This window comes from Semicossyphus pulcher, unplaced genomic scaffold (assembly GCF_022749685.1).
Source record: "Semicossyphus pulcher isolate SPU_LCO1_2020_fin unplaced genomic scaffold, fSemPul1.0.p SCAF_20, whole genome shotgun sequence".
Classification (NCBI taxonomy): domain Eukaryota; kingdom Metazoa; phylum Chordata; class Actinopteri; order Labriformes; family Labridae; genus Semicossyphus; species Semicossyphus pulcher.
Genome location: NW_027211694.1, coordinates 6,642,654 through 6,658,980, shown reverse-complemented (window position 1 = coordinate 6,658,980; position 16,327 = coordinate 6,642,654). Strand labels below are relative to the sequence as shown.

Below are 16,327 nucleotides of genomic sequence, written 5' to 3'. Positions count from 1 at the left end.
AAGGTGATACATTCATTTTTAGTGCACTCATTATTTTATGTTGGATAATGTTCCAATAAAACACTTTGGAATATTTTGAACTAAATATATATATGTATATATTATTTATATTTACTGGTATGTCAATGGGCCTGTGTTGTATTGATTTGCATATGATTTGTAAAGAAGTATCTCTTCGTATTTTGCCAATAGTGCATTTTTTCAGAGGTTTAGTCGCCCTCTAGTGGAAAAAGAAAGGAAATATCTTAAAAATTGTGCACTTCAATTGAATTATTAGTCTTCATAGGGGTAAAGGAAGACAAATACACCAGTCAGATGATTTTGGCCAATTTTATTGATGAGAAATTTGAGGTACGCTGTGTGGTTGCACATGGGGATAGTGGGAGAGGAGTTTAGAATAACAACCACACTGAACAATGACTAAACATTCTTGTGGTTTAAAATTCGACCAAATGGGTACCTCAAAAATAAACACTTAATTTTTACTCCAATGAACTGGTTGAAACATGCCAATGAAACCATGAAGAAAAAAAAAACCAAACTTTTTTTTGTCTTTCAGATACGAGTATAACAAACAGCACAGGCTGCTTTTTGACTTACATATGTGAAATAACCTAGTATAGGCACTTATAACTGCTCAGTGGAAGACATTTCTTGATTTAAAGAGAAGAAGCACCGTCCTTCCTCTCATCCAGACAGAAAAAAAAAATAGTGAAACCCGTCCAACAAACTCAGAGTGAAAACAATGTGTGTGTGATGTGAAGTTTGATGAGGTAATGCGAGATGGGCTCTCGCTCTATCCGTCCAAATTAACCTGAGGTACACAAACAATACAAAGAAGCAGCAAGAATATGATAGAATATAAAGATACAAATGAAACAAAAAAAGAATAAAACATGCTAATCAAAAAGATCAATAAACACAAGTACTTCCAGTCCCGCATCAAACTGTTACGTTCCCTCCAGTACACAAACAACAGAAAAGCAAAGAAGACTTGTTACATATCCAACATTTCATAATATAGCAGCACACGTGAATCACAATAAGGCATCTTTGTGTAAGACTAGAAAAGAAAAGCTTCATAGCAGCAAGAGAATGATGTGTATAATCTAGTTTTCTCACTTTGGAATTATATCTTTTGAATTATACACAAACCCTTAAAAGCATAAACATTTTTTTCTGTTTAAAGCACTTTTTTTTTGGAAAAAACATTTGGCTTTTTGCACAACAGAACATGCACGAAAACAATTTAGAAACTACATTTCTGTTATAAAATGTATTGAGGATTTCTAGCATTTCTGCTAATGGAGAAATAGGTAATATACAGTCACACTTTCCCACCTTGTAAACCCCAGAAATGTCTACAATAGAGAAAACTCATAAAACTTCAGATCAGAGAGCAGTTTACATGAAAAGAGCAAAACAAGAGAGAGAATATTTAGGAGACAGTATGTGTTTAACTCTTTAAAGAACTATTGGAAGGTTTTGGCTATGAATAAACAAAAATTCAAGTTCAAGGTTAAATAATCGCACTGAATCAAAAATAAAAAAAATCAAAGTCTACAAGTGACTTGGCTTTCCTTAGTTTATATACTTTTACACCGATTATCCTACGTCTACTCACCTGTCGGGGCGTAGCTTTCAAGACAATGTGCCTAACCCCGTGGGAATCCAGCCCAGAAAAAAAATCAAATAACTTAAAGTAAAATAATAAAAAAAAAAAAAATGACCCTAAAACCCACTGAACTCTCCTCAACCATCATCCCCTTACCAATCTTAAGGAGTGCGTTTTTAAAAGTGCATCGATATTGTTCCAAGTCGCCCACTCTCAAATAAAAAATGGTAAAAATTGATAACAGGAGAAACTGCAGCACAGCTAAACTGATGCCCCGGACATCACCAGGGATTCTTTCTCCTCCTGTGTGTCACTCAAGTATCTTGCATCTGCAGAAACATTTTATAGCTTAAGTTAACTTCCCTCGCGGTGTCGCCATCATTCAATCAATCCAGACTTTCTCAACGTTTCAAAAAGAACCTCACAACGAACCCTTAGAACTGCGCTTGACTCCTCTCAGACCTGGTAAAAACTTGCAAAACATCCTTTTCATCCAACATCATAACATCAGTACAGCCCAGCGGAGGCTAAACTCCTCAAACCATCTACTTAACAGTCTTAACTGCTTTCTTACAAGCCAGACCAAGAACAGAATAATAATAATGTTGCCTATCTGAATTATAATACATGTACATATGATCCTATTAACAAACTGTGGATGTAGCAGTGAAATCAAGACCTTAATAAAGTCCTCTGTTGAACTGGTAGTATTCACTGCTCCAGACCTCAAAGCCCCTCATGACCGTCCTCTGTGAGCAGGCCCAGCCCACTCCTGGCCCCCACTTTTCAGCATAAATAGGAAGCAGTGCTACAGGTGCACAGTATGATAGATAGAGAGAGAGAGCAGCTTACTACAGTAGCACTCCTCTGGCTGGTAATCAGCTTGGTTTAAATGCCATGTACTGTATCATCAACACTTCAATCGCTGCTATATGAACTTTCTTGCACGAGTGAGTCTGAATCAGAGGTGAGGAAGAAAACAATCCAACTGTGAATTGATAACTCGCTAAAGATGATAAAAGAGTAACATAACTAAATGCTAGCTAAATATACAATATTTATAATAATTATTTTTGCTAGGTTGTATCAAACGAAATACGAATAGTTCATATAATTATGCTGTTTTTTTTTTTTCAAGTATGAAAATATATATTCAGGTTTCCATTCTGGGAGACCTTAGGCACTATCAAGTTTTCTACCGTTTTTAAATAGCTTGTCGGATTAAATGTCGCCCATACAAAAAGGTCAAAGTTCACCCAGCCAGGTCTGAACGGGGCAAAAAAGGAGAAAAACTAGGAATTTCTTATTTTCTAAAAGTTCATAGATTGTCACACCATCGCTCATGTGGCGTCTTGATACTGGCAGCGCGTGCCTCCCCTCGCTCCGCTTAGTTCATCCGTAGACAGGCATGAGTGGTGTGTGTGTGCGTCGGGTGGGTTCATAAGTTGACATCCCGTACGTCTGTGGGGGTGCTGGACTGGTCCTGCTGCTCCCTCGCCTTGTTGCCTGCTCTGACCGCAGACTCCTGCCGGCACTGCTGGCCCTGCTGCAGGCTGGTGGCCAGCACACGCTCTATTTGCTCCTGGCAAGCCCTCAAACAGTCCTGGAACAAAAAGGGTCAGACGTCATTACACATGCACACACTTCGGTTACAGCTTTGCTGGCGTTAAATGCTTTTTTAGACAGGTTGGCCATTTAAAAAACACCAAATAATGCTCAGGACTTCAGGCTCATTTTTGCAGACTTTCTATACATTTCCTGATAAGACGTTTGTCTTAAGTACCTTAGCCACATGCATGCATTTTTTTGCTTTTCATACACAGGAAAACAGCTGAAACATACACTAGAGTCCATTTACATGTACAGTAATTTATATCACAACACCTTCTTGCGCCGTCTCCCTTTAGAGTCTGTTAATTTCAGAGTTAAAGTTAATACAGATAAAACACGCTCAGTCTATCAACCAATCAAAAGACAGACTCCCAAGGGTGTAATTTGTGCACCTGTATGCAGACACTAAAAAAAATCTGGAATTTCATCTCATTTGATGCGCAAGTTGTTTAACAGCTTTGGTCACATGCGTGGCATACCAGCCGGGAATTATGTGTCTTGAGAGGTAGGTGGTCCTGTCTGCATCATGACCAGAACAATGGGTACCAGCACACCGCCGACCAACAACACAGAGCAGAGAGCTGCACGGTGGGCACAGGAATCCTCTCTGACACGAGACCTTTGCATGTCTGAGGTATGAATGCAGAGGGAATGTGCAGGGGCCGAGAAAAGAGCTCTGTGGTCTCCCGGAGAACAGATAAAGCAGCTCTGAAACTCCCTTCCTGCAGCCCCCCTTTGGGTTTACAGCACGGTCAGTCCCATGTGGAGGTCTAGAGGAAATGGCTTTGACCTACTGCACCCTGACCCTCTGAGTTTGGGTGTAAAACAGAATATAGGACAGTGGGACCGGATGTTTTTGGACAACTTGTCTTGTGAAAGGGGATCCTCTCTCCCCGTCTCTCTCCCTGTCTGTCCGTCTCGGTCGCTCTGCAGGTCTGAGAGGAAGATGTGGGAGGTCTGCCTCACTGAGCCGGCTGCAGGACTCTTAAAAGAATGAAGCGAGGCTCGCAAAGAGGCCAACATTCCTTTGAAATGTACGGATAATTGGAACCCGATGGGCTGCAGTCGGAGCGCCTGTTGTGACGGCTGGGTTGCGGGGCCCTCGTCGCCATGGGAACGTAACCACAAGCTAAAGAGGCAACCGTGTTGTTCCTGCGGCCCACTGACTGTGGACATTTAGGGGTCTGAACTGGTTCTCTGATTTAACAGTGACTCTCATTAACAATAAAAGCACTGGAACTAATATTGTCTATGTGGTATCATTTAAGTAAGTGAGATGCTTTGATGCAGAAAAAAAACAATACAATTGTTTTCCTCATTGACATCTATCATACTTAATGAGTTATAAATATTTAACTCAAAATGTATAGAAATATATCTTTAAATCTCAGCCAGCTAGAGTGAACACAACAAAAATACTCAGTATTGCCCACTGATCAATTATACATAATCTCATTATAATTACATTTATAGCTCAAAGATATAATTTCAAAGTTCTCAGTTTCGGACGTCTACGGCCAGCTCCCTTTGTCACGATTGTAACTCTTGATTTTCCTCGCTGACGGTCGCTTTCCTTTTCCGACTGTTTGCCTTCATCTGAGCGTCGAGTTTGTATAAGTTCTATCTGTAGTCATCGATCTTTCCTTTGTTTGTTCAGCCATAGTTGATTACTGTTTACTCGCAACACTTGCAGAGAACTGAAAAGCAGCCGCTTAGCTCCGCCTACCCTCTCTGGCAGACCAACCACAGCTGGCTGATGGAAATCGCGTCACTAACTGGGCGCTGATGGTGATTTTTTCCACTAAAGTCGCCACAGACACCCAGTCTGTAATACTGCTAATCAGTGGGGCCATAGGCTCGATCACCATTGTGTTACCTCATTCAGCGACAGTGATTTAACAGACTTAATCTTTGAAATTATATCTTTAACATTTTTGACTTTAATAATACATTTAAAGTCAAAGCAGTCCCTTTCACTTTCATTGTATTTATAGTTCATAATTGCACAATGACCAACTTTATAAAACCTTATTATGACAGCAGGCACAGAATAGGACTTATTATGACTGGGAGTTTTACATTTAAGTATGTGGACGCCCAGTCACTCCCATTGTATTTAACACTAAGCATCCGTAAACAGCCGGCTTTCAAACTCCATTTAAATAATCTACACTCATCAGTATACACAACATTTTATGACCTAAATAATGAATCTAAATCTATTGAGGCCCATTCACTCCAACTGTATTTACGACACAGCACCTTTTTACAGAACAAAATCCATTCAATTTGCAAAATTTTATGTTCATAATACCACCAAAGGAAACTGTACAAAGGCTTAATATGATGCGATGCACAGTCTCTTAACTTACTTGATAATTTTAAGTCCATTCACTCCCTTTATACTTATAATTCAGTATCGCTCTACAGTTAAAACCCCATTCAAACTTCTCAGTATTGTACGCTGAACAAATGTGGAAACCTTTTTAGGATGAAAATGACGTCAAAGTATTCAAAAGCTCCATTGACTCCCACTGCGTCAATAATTCAGCCAAAACATTAAAAGGCGAGAAGTTTTCATATCTTTAGACAGTCATCCAAAACATTAAAAAAAAATCAAACATCTTGAATAACTTTCTGTTTCTACGCTGGCCTTTGCTCTGGAAAAGACGCTCCTTCGTCTTCATTACGAACATATTCCTCCACCAGGAGGGGCACGCAGCTAATGTCGGAGCCATGCTAAAAAATTGCATGTGTCCTACCACAAGAATGTGGGCTCTGAGTTTAAGAAGCCATTCCCTCTGCCGCTGCTCTTTATAGCAGCAGTCTGGCTCCACAGCCAAGAGCCAAAAGCTCGCTCTCCCTCTCTCTCTCTCTCTCTCTCTCTCCATGAAGAGAAAATCGCTTCAATCTGCCACTACTGAAGTCATCACAGTTGTTTACTAAAAGGCCTTTTATGCTGCTGTCGTGAGATGTTGCAATGAATATTAACAATGCATTGTTGTGTAGCACTAAAACTATTGAGTGATTGCTTCTGGCAGGTATTCATTTCCTTCACTGTTGCACTCACCACCTCTGTGTTGGTGATCTTAGCCAGCAGGTCTGTAAGGTTATCTCGACTCAGCCTCTGGTCAGCGTGGTCCAGCTGCAGGCCGCAGACAGCGGCTCCCATGCTGCCTGTGGCGATCATGGAAGGAGGGTTCATGGCAAGGCGGTCATCTGGTGGGGAAACAGTATTAATGTGCAATTAGTCAAGCAGACGCTTTAGGCCATTGTGGCAAACGGAAATCACATTTATAGCTGTAACACTTAAATCAGCCCACAGGAAGTTTGAGAGATGCATGAGACGAGCAGACATCTGAATCCTCCCCAGTATGCACAAACCAGAGCTGGACCTCAGGTTCCCACAGTCTGAGCTGCAACAGACGGAGCTGCACCGTGTAACCTGCGTGGTTTCCAACATAGAAACTTCAGCTCTGATTAGAAAAGCAGAGTAGGAATCCTCCTACTCGCGCCACAATGAGTTCCAGGAACACCCCCCTCCGGTACACGTCCAAGTCTAAAGGCTTAAGCGACAACAGGCCTGGATGGAGGAGGCGGAAGAGGAGAGTACACCTCCGCAAGCACCGAGCTGGAGCTGCTTTTAAACAGCTCATGATGTGGCTGCGAATGAAAGCTTCTTTTAGCCTCGACAGTTTATTTCTTTTCAATGGGAAACCCTGGGGCAGTAACCCTAAAGTATCTTGTCTGACCACCAGAAGTCTTCCTAAAGGACAGTGGTCTCTTAAAACATTTTCACAGAAACTTTCACAGAGGAAGTACGAGAACTCGTAAGCTGAGAGAAGAGGCGTGGTTGACCCCATCCCTACGACTGACATCATATTTTATGAATGGACGAACTTAGAATTTCTACAGTGATGTTTGTTTGAGAGGAGCCAGTCTGAGTCGTTATACAAGTATAATTTAACTTTTCCTATAAGCAGGAAGCAGATTGTCAACTCTGTGGTTAGTAACCAAGGTGCAGGAAATCCCAACGAGCGTAGAACAGCAACACGAGAAGTAGGCTAAAGCCAGAGATTTGTCTGTCGGACGTAGGATGAGGTGGTGCTGTAACTGAGTGCAACACGAGCACAAGGTGGGCAAGGGGGTGGAAAACAAAGACTGGCGATCAAATTAAAACGGGGTATGCAGTTTTATTCAAGTCTCTGTTTTAGTGTTTTGAAAAACAGCAAACAAGCGTGGACGCTCGAGGTAAACTAGGCGTGGGAATCACAGGGTAACTCACAATACGATACGCGATGCGTGGCTCACGATAACGATAACATCACGATACAGCGATTCTGTGATAACTGATATATTGCAAGAGAATCATAGAATGATGCATCACGATATCTGATTTACTTCTTTGGCCAATTAATTTCTGTTTACGTAGGAGTGATGCGGTGAGTCTAAATCACAAAGCCTATCAATAATTGTTTTGAACTAGTCAGAACGGCGATATATTACTGTATCTATATTTTGTCCCTCCCATAGACTGTATAAAAAGATGGACGATATGCCAACACCCTAAAAGTGAAGCCAAACCCTCTCTACCGCCCCCTGCTGACTGGCTGCAGTATAGCTCATAAAGCCCGCCTCCTCCATGTAAACAGGTGGGAAATTAGTCAAACTATAAAATCAAAATACACGTCAAATACATTTTTCTCAAACATGGTTTCTGTCATGATAGCTAGTTCTTATCATGCTGATTTACGTCCAAGTGTTCATTTTTCTGACAACTTTAGTTTTAATCAGTTACTTGATGCTGTCAAAAGGATGATTGACAGCTCTGTTCTGTCTCCTGCAGCGAGCTGTTCCGGATTAGCAGAGTGGAGGAGGAACGGCGACAGGAAACGTAACTAAAACAATCACTGCAGTCGTTGAAGCTTACATATCTGTGAACGTTAACCTCAGACCAACACAGAGAAGCTGTTCTGCTTTTAAACACGCCGGCAAGTTAAACGTGGTTTGGTTAGCGGAAGTGGCTACAGGACGTCTCCGAATGACGTCACCATCGCAAGATAGCAGCGCCCGTCACAGGGGCTAGTTTGGCATCAGTTTCGTACAACGAGAGCAGATGGAGATGTGTCGTCCATCTTTATATACAGTCAGTGGTCCTATCGCTAATGTAAACGTAGTGAAAGTCTCAGCCGATAACTAGACATTAGTAGCCGCTTCATGTAGCAATTTGCACACTTTGCGCGATGAGCAGGAAGCCAAGGTTTAAACCTTTTCTCTTTGTTACTGGATCGTCCTTCTTGTGTGAGGACAACATTATGAACATCTTTAAAGGATAGACTGACAATAGGAACCTTAATCCACATATTAATACAAGTATCTCAACCTTCTTTATGCTAACTCCCCCTTCACACGTCTGTCTGAGCATAACCAGACACTCCTGGATGGTTTCCATTTGTTGGGTAGTAACTCTCTAAATATGCTTTAAAAGTTCATTGTCTTTGTACTTTTCCAACAGTCTGACACAACAAGGCCCAGCTGACTGTTTTTTTAGTGAGGTTTTCGTGACTTACCCACCAAAAATGTAGGAGTCCTAAAGTTAGGAGAGACTTTCAGTGTCATGATGTTTTCTGAAAACAGCCCCTGGAGGTTTTTCCACTGATACAATACACAAGCTTCTTCCGGTCTCAGCACATGGACGTGACCGGCACTGATCTCAAAGGCAACTGTTTAGAGCTGCAACCCAGCACATAGTCCTAGCCCAGTGAAACCAGCCGTGGTGGCCTGATAGCTTTGATTAGACCCTGGAGAGCGGCCCGGCCTCACTACGCCCATCTTCTCCTTCAGGGACCAGCTGTCCATAGGAGGAGCTCCTCCATCATAAGAATAACATCTCGACTCCATATAAAACTCCAAACATTTACATTACTGCACGACCACAGCAGGCCTCGCTTTTTTCCTCCACTGCGGCTGCTTTGTGCTCGGGTAGAACCAGCTGCTTATGAATAGCAGAGGCGACCACTGAAACACACCCAAATATAAAAAAAAAAAGTGTGACACTAAAACTGCGCTAAACGAGGCATGAGATTCATTGAAGCACAGGCCCAGCGCTCACATAGCGGGCTCTAGTTAACAAGTGGTTAACGGCCTGACTGGACCACATATGCGTTAGCGGGGGATTTTAATGCACTAAAGTGACCTTCTTTCTATTATTTCCTTCATTAAATTAGTTGAAAGGAGGTAGCAGATGAAAGGCAGCCTTGTGACATATTTTATGTGCATTATCGCAGTCGTGTTTCTGCCCAGGATATGAAACTATTAGAGGGATTCCTAGCAAAGGAATGCCTTGAAAATTCACCTACGGAGAGGCCGAGGGGGACATCTGAGTTTGTGCTTATTTTGGACATTAGGCCAAGGAGGAAGGAAGATCACTGGATCACTGCCCTGAGGTTTTAAAAACCTGGAAGCTTTCCTGTCAACAAACAATACAGGGCGAGGAGCGCGGGAGTTCAGCTGCACCTGAGTCATGTGTAAAGAAAGAACAAGATACAAGATGATACAATCACCACCCTTAACGGTGTACGTGGCTTATCTAAATACGGCGCTGATAGGCGTTTTCCCAGGAACTTAGCAGAGAAGTATGGAAATTACCACTTCAAGCAGCTGTGGAGAAAAAAAAAAAAACACCCCGCTACAAGCTGTGGAGAGACTAGAGAGTGGATAAGCAGTCAGTGGAGTATGCAGAGAGAAGAAAGAGGTCACAGATGACTCACGATGAGAGAATGTTTGTGTGTGTGGGAATATTCTGGTGGAAGGCAGCGAAGTGAGCAAGCGAATATGTAAGAAGGGAAAAAAAGGGCACATGAAATGACACGCCGCTGCGTTACCTGTGGCGCAGAGGGCGATGAATGTCTGCGTGTGTTTGCGGACCATCACCAGCTTGTCTTTGGGAAGGGGCAGCCTGCGCATGATGTGCTCTATAAAATCATTTGGGATCACTGAGGCCATGTTCCACTTCAACTTCCCCAGCACGACCAGCTCCCAGTCCTAAGAGGAAAGAGGAAAGGACGATAAAAAGAGGCAGCTCATGTTCATTTTCTTCCACTTAGTCAGAGGGTTAAATGGCGCGCTGCCATGCCTCCATTGACCGTGAAAAAGATCACAGCCCGTCCCTTCTCCCAGCGGAAATGGCTCTGCAAGACGAGTAACATTTCTTCACTTTATCTCTCCTCGCTGTATCTTATTATCTGCATGCCTTTCTCATTCCTCGCATCCTTTGTGTTCATATCGCCGGCATGTGACAAGCTTTGCCCCGCTCAGAAGCCCTGCCAATGAGACAGCAAGCCCCTTTCCTTCCTGTCACAAGCCTCAAACAGCTACAGTGAGTTTGCAACTGCACGAGCGAGCGGCAGTACAGAGCCGACTCTTCATGCAGTCGAGCTTGTGCACAAGCGAGGGAGGTGGACGCGTTTCATGATTTAATTTCCTGTGTGTTGAGTCGATCTTTTCACCGATTCCTCTGAAGGTTTAATGTTTTCCTGTTTGGCCTGCAGTGCTCTGAGTAAGAATAGCAAGAAGGAGGTAACTTACAGATTTTCATTTAAATAAAGCAGAATGAGGTAACACAGTGGTGATTGAGCCTATGGCCCACTGATGAAAGCCTTTGCAGTATATAGTATTATTACAGACCGGGTGTCAGTGGTGATATTTGTGGGAAAAAACTCAAGCGGCGCCCAGTTAATGACGCATTTTCCATCACCCAGCAATGGTTGGTCTGCCAGAGAGGGTAGGCGGAGCTAAGCAGCTGCTTTTCCGGTCTCTGCAAGTGTTGCGAGTAAACAGTAATCTACTACGGCTGAACACACTCGACGCTCAGATGAAGGCAAACAGACTAGAGAGGAAAGCAACCGCGAGGGAAATCAGTTACAACCGGAGCCAACCGTGGACGTCGAATTTGGGAAGTGTTCTCCTGCCACTATCCGAACCAATAAAAACATCCATGGAGAACTTGTGACCAAGCTGTCAAAAAAGTCAGTGACACCATTTTCAGGGTCAGGCAAATCAAATGGCAGCTCCAGGGTTTGAATGAGTCTTGTTTACTCTGGACCTCAACGACACAAGAGATTTAGCAGAATATATCTACGCACAAAGTCTTTCCCATTGGCCCACTCATAATGAAAGCCCTGCTACCGTGAAGCATCCCTGCAGGTCTATTAAAGTTTGCAGCATTTCCGGACACTTCTCATCTTGATACCCTTTTAATAAAGTAATCTATTGTCGCCTCACAGTATGAAAAACCAAAACCATGCCGTCAGATGACACCATGACCAGATTTGACACCTTCAGGCTGTTCTAAAATTATATCAAAGATATCATTTCCTTCAGAGCCGCTTTGCTCCCCACTAAAAAACCTTCTAGAAGATGACATTAAAACATTACAGGGTGGAGATTAATGCATTTCCTTTCATTTTAAGCAGAAAATAAAGGACAAACAACTACGCTGATCAACTGTAGTGATTATCAACTGCAGGAAAATAACAGCTGCTTCTGTAACAGTGAGACACCGTTATGCTCTGTTGAATAAATGCTGATGAACTCAACTTCTCACTTCCTCTGAGGAGAAGTGTCACCAAAAAAAGCTAACGTATTAAACACCCAAACCAAGTCGCCGGCAGGGACAGCCCCTCACCATCACTCAAAATCTACATTTACGTGGATTTCCTGCACATAACCAACCACACGTGCCCCCTTGGGTTTCACCTATTGTAGCCCGTGTCGAGACTGTGAGATGAGCAGGGCGGAGGTTTGCTGTCGGTGCATGCGCTCACTTCCCGTACAGCTAACCCCCACCCCTCCTTCCTCTCAAACTTCCAGCTGAAGCAGCAGCGGAGGGTTCATTACAAGGAAGAGCTGCAACATCGTTCCCTGTCTCCTGCTGCCTTCTCGGAGCATCCTGACAGGATATCCAGGAATCTGGAGTGTTCAGACAATATGGAGCATCAAATGGGACAAATATAATTTCCCTCAACAGCTACTGGCGACACAAGAGGATGTTTCGAGAGGTTGTGGAGCTGTATCGCTGAAGCGGGTCTAAGCGTAAACTATAAAGTGGTTTAAAACTCGATGAGTTACAGCTTAGTCAATCATCAGGAGCTTTTTGTAAAGCACTGGTTTCCATAATTTGCTGCTTTTTTAGGGCTAAATCAATTGAGTATTTGTTGTCTTTTAATTCCTTGTTTTGTCTTACCAAGAGTCCTAACCTAAAAGATATTAAAGTAAACCATCATGTAAGAAACAGATCTACAAATGCTCACATTGCAACGCCTGAAACCGGAGAATTTGGGGCATTTCTTTCCTTGAAAAACGGCTAAATCGCCTTATATTTCTGTCAACCAACAGATCAAATCAGCTCTACTTTTATTGTTTATGACTCGGTGAAAAAGCTTGCATGAAGACCTTAAGTGGAAATGGTTTATCATCGTAAAAAACACCTTTGTTTTTGGACTTTTGATAAGACAGAACAAGTGATTTAGAGACATCAACTTGGGCTTGAGAAAATGGTGATTGCTTTTTAAAAAAATCTGCTCATTTGTTGGGGAAAAAATGATTAAGATGACTAGAAATAGGTAAAAATATTGTCAGTTTTGCTCTCAAAAAGAAGCTCAAAGATTGCGGGTTAACTGCTGACTCACTGGTCTTAAAGATTGTTTAAAAAGCTGCATGTAAGTAGGAAAGAATTAAAAGTATTCTTGTAAATGCCATGAAGAGATATCCTTTTAAACACTTCATACAGATGTAGGAAGGTAAGATAAAGTAAAGCATTCTGGCTTTTTCCTTTTCGACTCTTCTACAAGTGATTGAAAAACTCCATGAAGTGCAACATATCCCAATTCTGTACTGCATAACTGTCACTAGATGGCATCACATGCTCCTCCAGACCACATGGACTCAAAGAAAGGATGTGGCTGTATTGTGCACGGATCCACTTATAAGGAAAATGGGATACTTCCTGTGGAACCAATACAGCCATTAGCATTATAAAATCATCCCAAAATATGACATTGCGTATTTGTATGCTCTCATGAATGAATGGGGCGTTTGAAATCCCGGCTCTTACCAGCAATTCCCGTGGCGTGATGGAGTTGTCTGTGTACATGCAGAGTTTTTCTGCTGATAGCGGCCTGCAGTCCTTTAACTTTGAAGCCAGAAAAATGCACACAGCTCCCAGAAGCTGCAGATAACTCTTTCTTGTGGCCACCACTGCTAAAAATCTGTCCAAATAATTAATGGCTAAAGGGAAGACGTCCTCATTACTTTTCTCCTCTTCACACACCTAAAATGAAACACAAAGATGACAGAGAAAAGCATATTAATGATTAAATGTAAAACAAGAATATTAAAGATTTTTTTCTTTGTGCTTTAAAGCAGAAGAGTAGTTGAAGATGAGGGTGGTTTTGCTGGGATTTTTCCACGACAGTGTGGTCTATGGGTTAAAGGTTAAATCACTATTTTATCATATGTCTTTAATCAGTCAAAGTCTGCAAACTCAGAGGCAAGGCAGAGACAAATTAGTTCAATAGGAAGTCGCTCAGCAAAACCCCCTTACCAGTGAACTCCTCTTCCTTGTTGGGGCTTTGCCGACTTTGAAAAATATTTAAAAATCTACATATATCATGAGGAAGCTTTAAAACGTGTGCAAAATGTTCAAAATGCGTGTTAGAATAGTTTCCGACGGTTAGAAAACGGAATATTTTGTTAACATGACGTGTTTTTTATCCTCAAAAATGAAAGTGGTTTTGCATGCACGTTGCCAGGCTAAAGCACCGAGCTTGAGTCATTTTAGAAAATTAATAATAATTACAATAAAGATAAATTGTCGGTTTTTCGATCATGTAAATTAAGATAACCTTCCCCTCTGACGCCTGGGCTAGCTTGTGAGCATAAATACCAACTTTGCAGCTGTTAACATGTGTAAATATCAAGCTAGGCTATTTCTTTGAAGCCGAGTTAACTTCGTCCTGGAATTTCCGACTCTCCCACGCCTTTGGTGAGTCATTCTCATTCAATTGTCAGATAGGTCAACATCCATGACAACTCTCTATGAACTAAAAGACAAAGTTTATGAGGCAAAAAGAGGGGTTAAACATGCAAAATAACGCAAATTAGCTTAAGCAGTCACGTTAGCTCATCAATGCATAAAATGCCCACAAACCTCGTGCATCCAACCTGTAACCATTCGTCTCATATAAGGCTGAATATCCTTCTGGACCCGCTGGAAATACGAGCATTGAGGTAAAAACCTGTCCTCAATAGTTAATAAACTTTGCAACACTCTGTCATCATAGAGGATGTTTGGGTCAGGCTGGGCTTTCACGGGTATGTCCGACTCCAGGCAGTAGAGCTCCATGACTCGGCCACCCTTCTCCCCCTCCTCTCCTGTTTTTATTCTATATGTCTTTGGCTAAATAATAAAAATAAATATTGTCACAATATTGTCGACGCCGGACAGGAGGAGGAGAAGTGCCCAGGATGAAGCATGAGGCTGAGACTGCTGGGTTTGCTCCAGTCCTGCTGCCTCTGTGTGCTTCTTCCTCTACTCTCCCAGAACGGCGTCAAAGCGGACACAACGACAGAGGCACCATCCGGCTACAGCTTTCAAAATAAAAGCCGCTGTGGTAAAGACCCGACTCCTCTAACTACGTGCTCTTCAAGGAAGTGTTTGTTTGATTTCCGGTCTTTTTATTCAGCCTTTATCTGCTATACTTTCTTAACAATACTTTATAAGAGGCGGACACGCCGATCATGACGTAGGTTTTTGGACTAAAACCTTCTTCCAAGGATGTCCCTGCATTGAAAATAATGTTTTTATTATTATTATTTTATATTATATGTATCCATATTTATATTTTATTCTTATTTGTTTTGTTTTTTTCACATTTTATTCATGTAAATATCATCCGTCATCTGGCATGAATCTACTCTGTTATTTATTTTTTTTTACTGTAAATACTGGAAACTATCTACCTCGTGTGAATTATTAAAAAAAAAAAAAATCATATTATATATTTGAGAATCGTTGCATGCCTCATATTTACACATAGTGAGCAAAGTTAAACCAGAGTCAAATTCCTTGTATGTGTACATACCTGGCCAATAAAGCTGATTCTTATTCTGATAATAAGTACATCTAATCAGAATCATGTTTATTACCAAGTAGGTTTACACATAGAAGAAATATACTTTAGTTGATAACAATTAACAAAACAACAGAGACCAAAAAAGAAAAACAAACACAATCATATATTAAGAATAAAAAAAAAGGAATCCATAAAAATATATGTTAATACTATGAAAAATATGCATACCTTTTCGGAATGAGTTTCCAGAATGAATATTGATGATGAAAATATTCAACAGCATTATTATCATAATAAAATTATAAATGATTAAATCAATAAAACAAAAACTAACATGCAAACTGGTTTGATTGATCTTAAACGTATTTATTTAGTGTTGCTTTCTTATTTAACTAACCAAAGAAATTAGTTAATACATTTCATAAAGTTCCATCTTTAAACAATGAGGAACAAAAAGTGAAACAGCAATAAAGTTCGATTTTTAAATTATGAAAAACACTTTTGAAATTCGTGTCTTGCCATATAAAAACTATTAAAATGTACCATGTGTTTAGGCTATCGTACGAAATAAAAAAAATTATGTTAACTTGGATAAAGGCAGCGTAAGAGTGAATATCAACACTGCTTTATTGAAAGCTGGACAAATGCCACGTTGCAAGTTTACAAAACATAGATAGTTTACATTGTTATGGTACAAAAAAAACATTGCAATGTCCGCTATTAGGACTGTATATCTCCAATCCAGATGTCCCGACATTTATATGAACAAGGGATAAAAAAAAATTACACGTCTTATTAATTTGCTCCCTAAAAAAACTAGCAAGCTAACTGTGCATTAAAAGTTCAGTACTGGTGTAAGACATAAGTTTATTAAGTGTTTTCAATCATTTAGTTCTCTTGTGCTAGCTTACAGGCTAATCTCAATATCTGCAATGAAGTTCAATGCTACTCAGTTTTAATGTCTCTC

General features: G+C 41.1%; 1 protein-coding gene across 1 annotated transcript; it reads right to left on the bottom strand.

Moving 5' to 3' along the window:
• Positions 1–326: 326 nt before the first annotated feature.
• Positions 327–14,811, bottom strand: LOC138599684 (G1/S-specific cyclin-D2-like). The gene is made up of 5 exons (XM_069671438.1): positions 14,436–14,811; positions 13,341–13,556; positions 10,111–10,270; positions 6,297–6,445; positions 327–3,218 (listed from the first exon to the last, which is right to left on the bottom strand). Exons 1-5 carry the CDS (start codon positions 14,628–14,630, stop codon positions 3,054–3,056), a joined length of 885 nt encoding a protein of 294 aa, XP_069527539.1. The 5' UTR covers positions 14,631–14,811; the 3' UTR covers positions 327–3,053.
• Between the last annotated feature and the right edge of the window lie 1,516 nt (positions 14,812–16,327).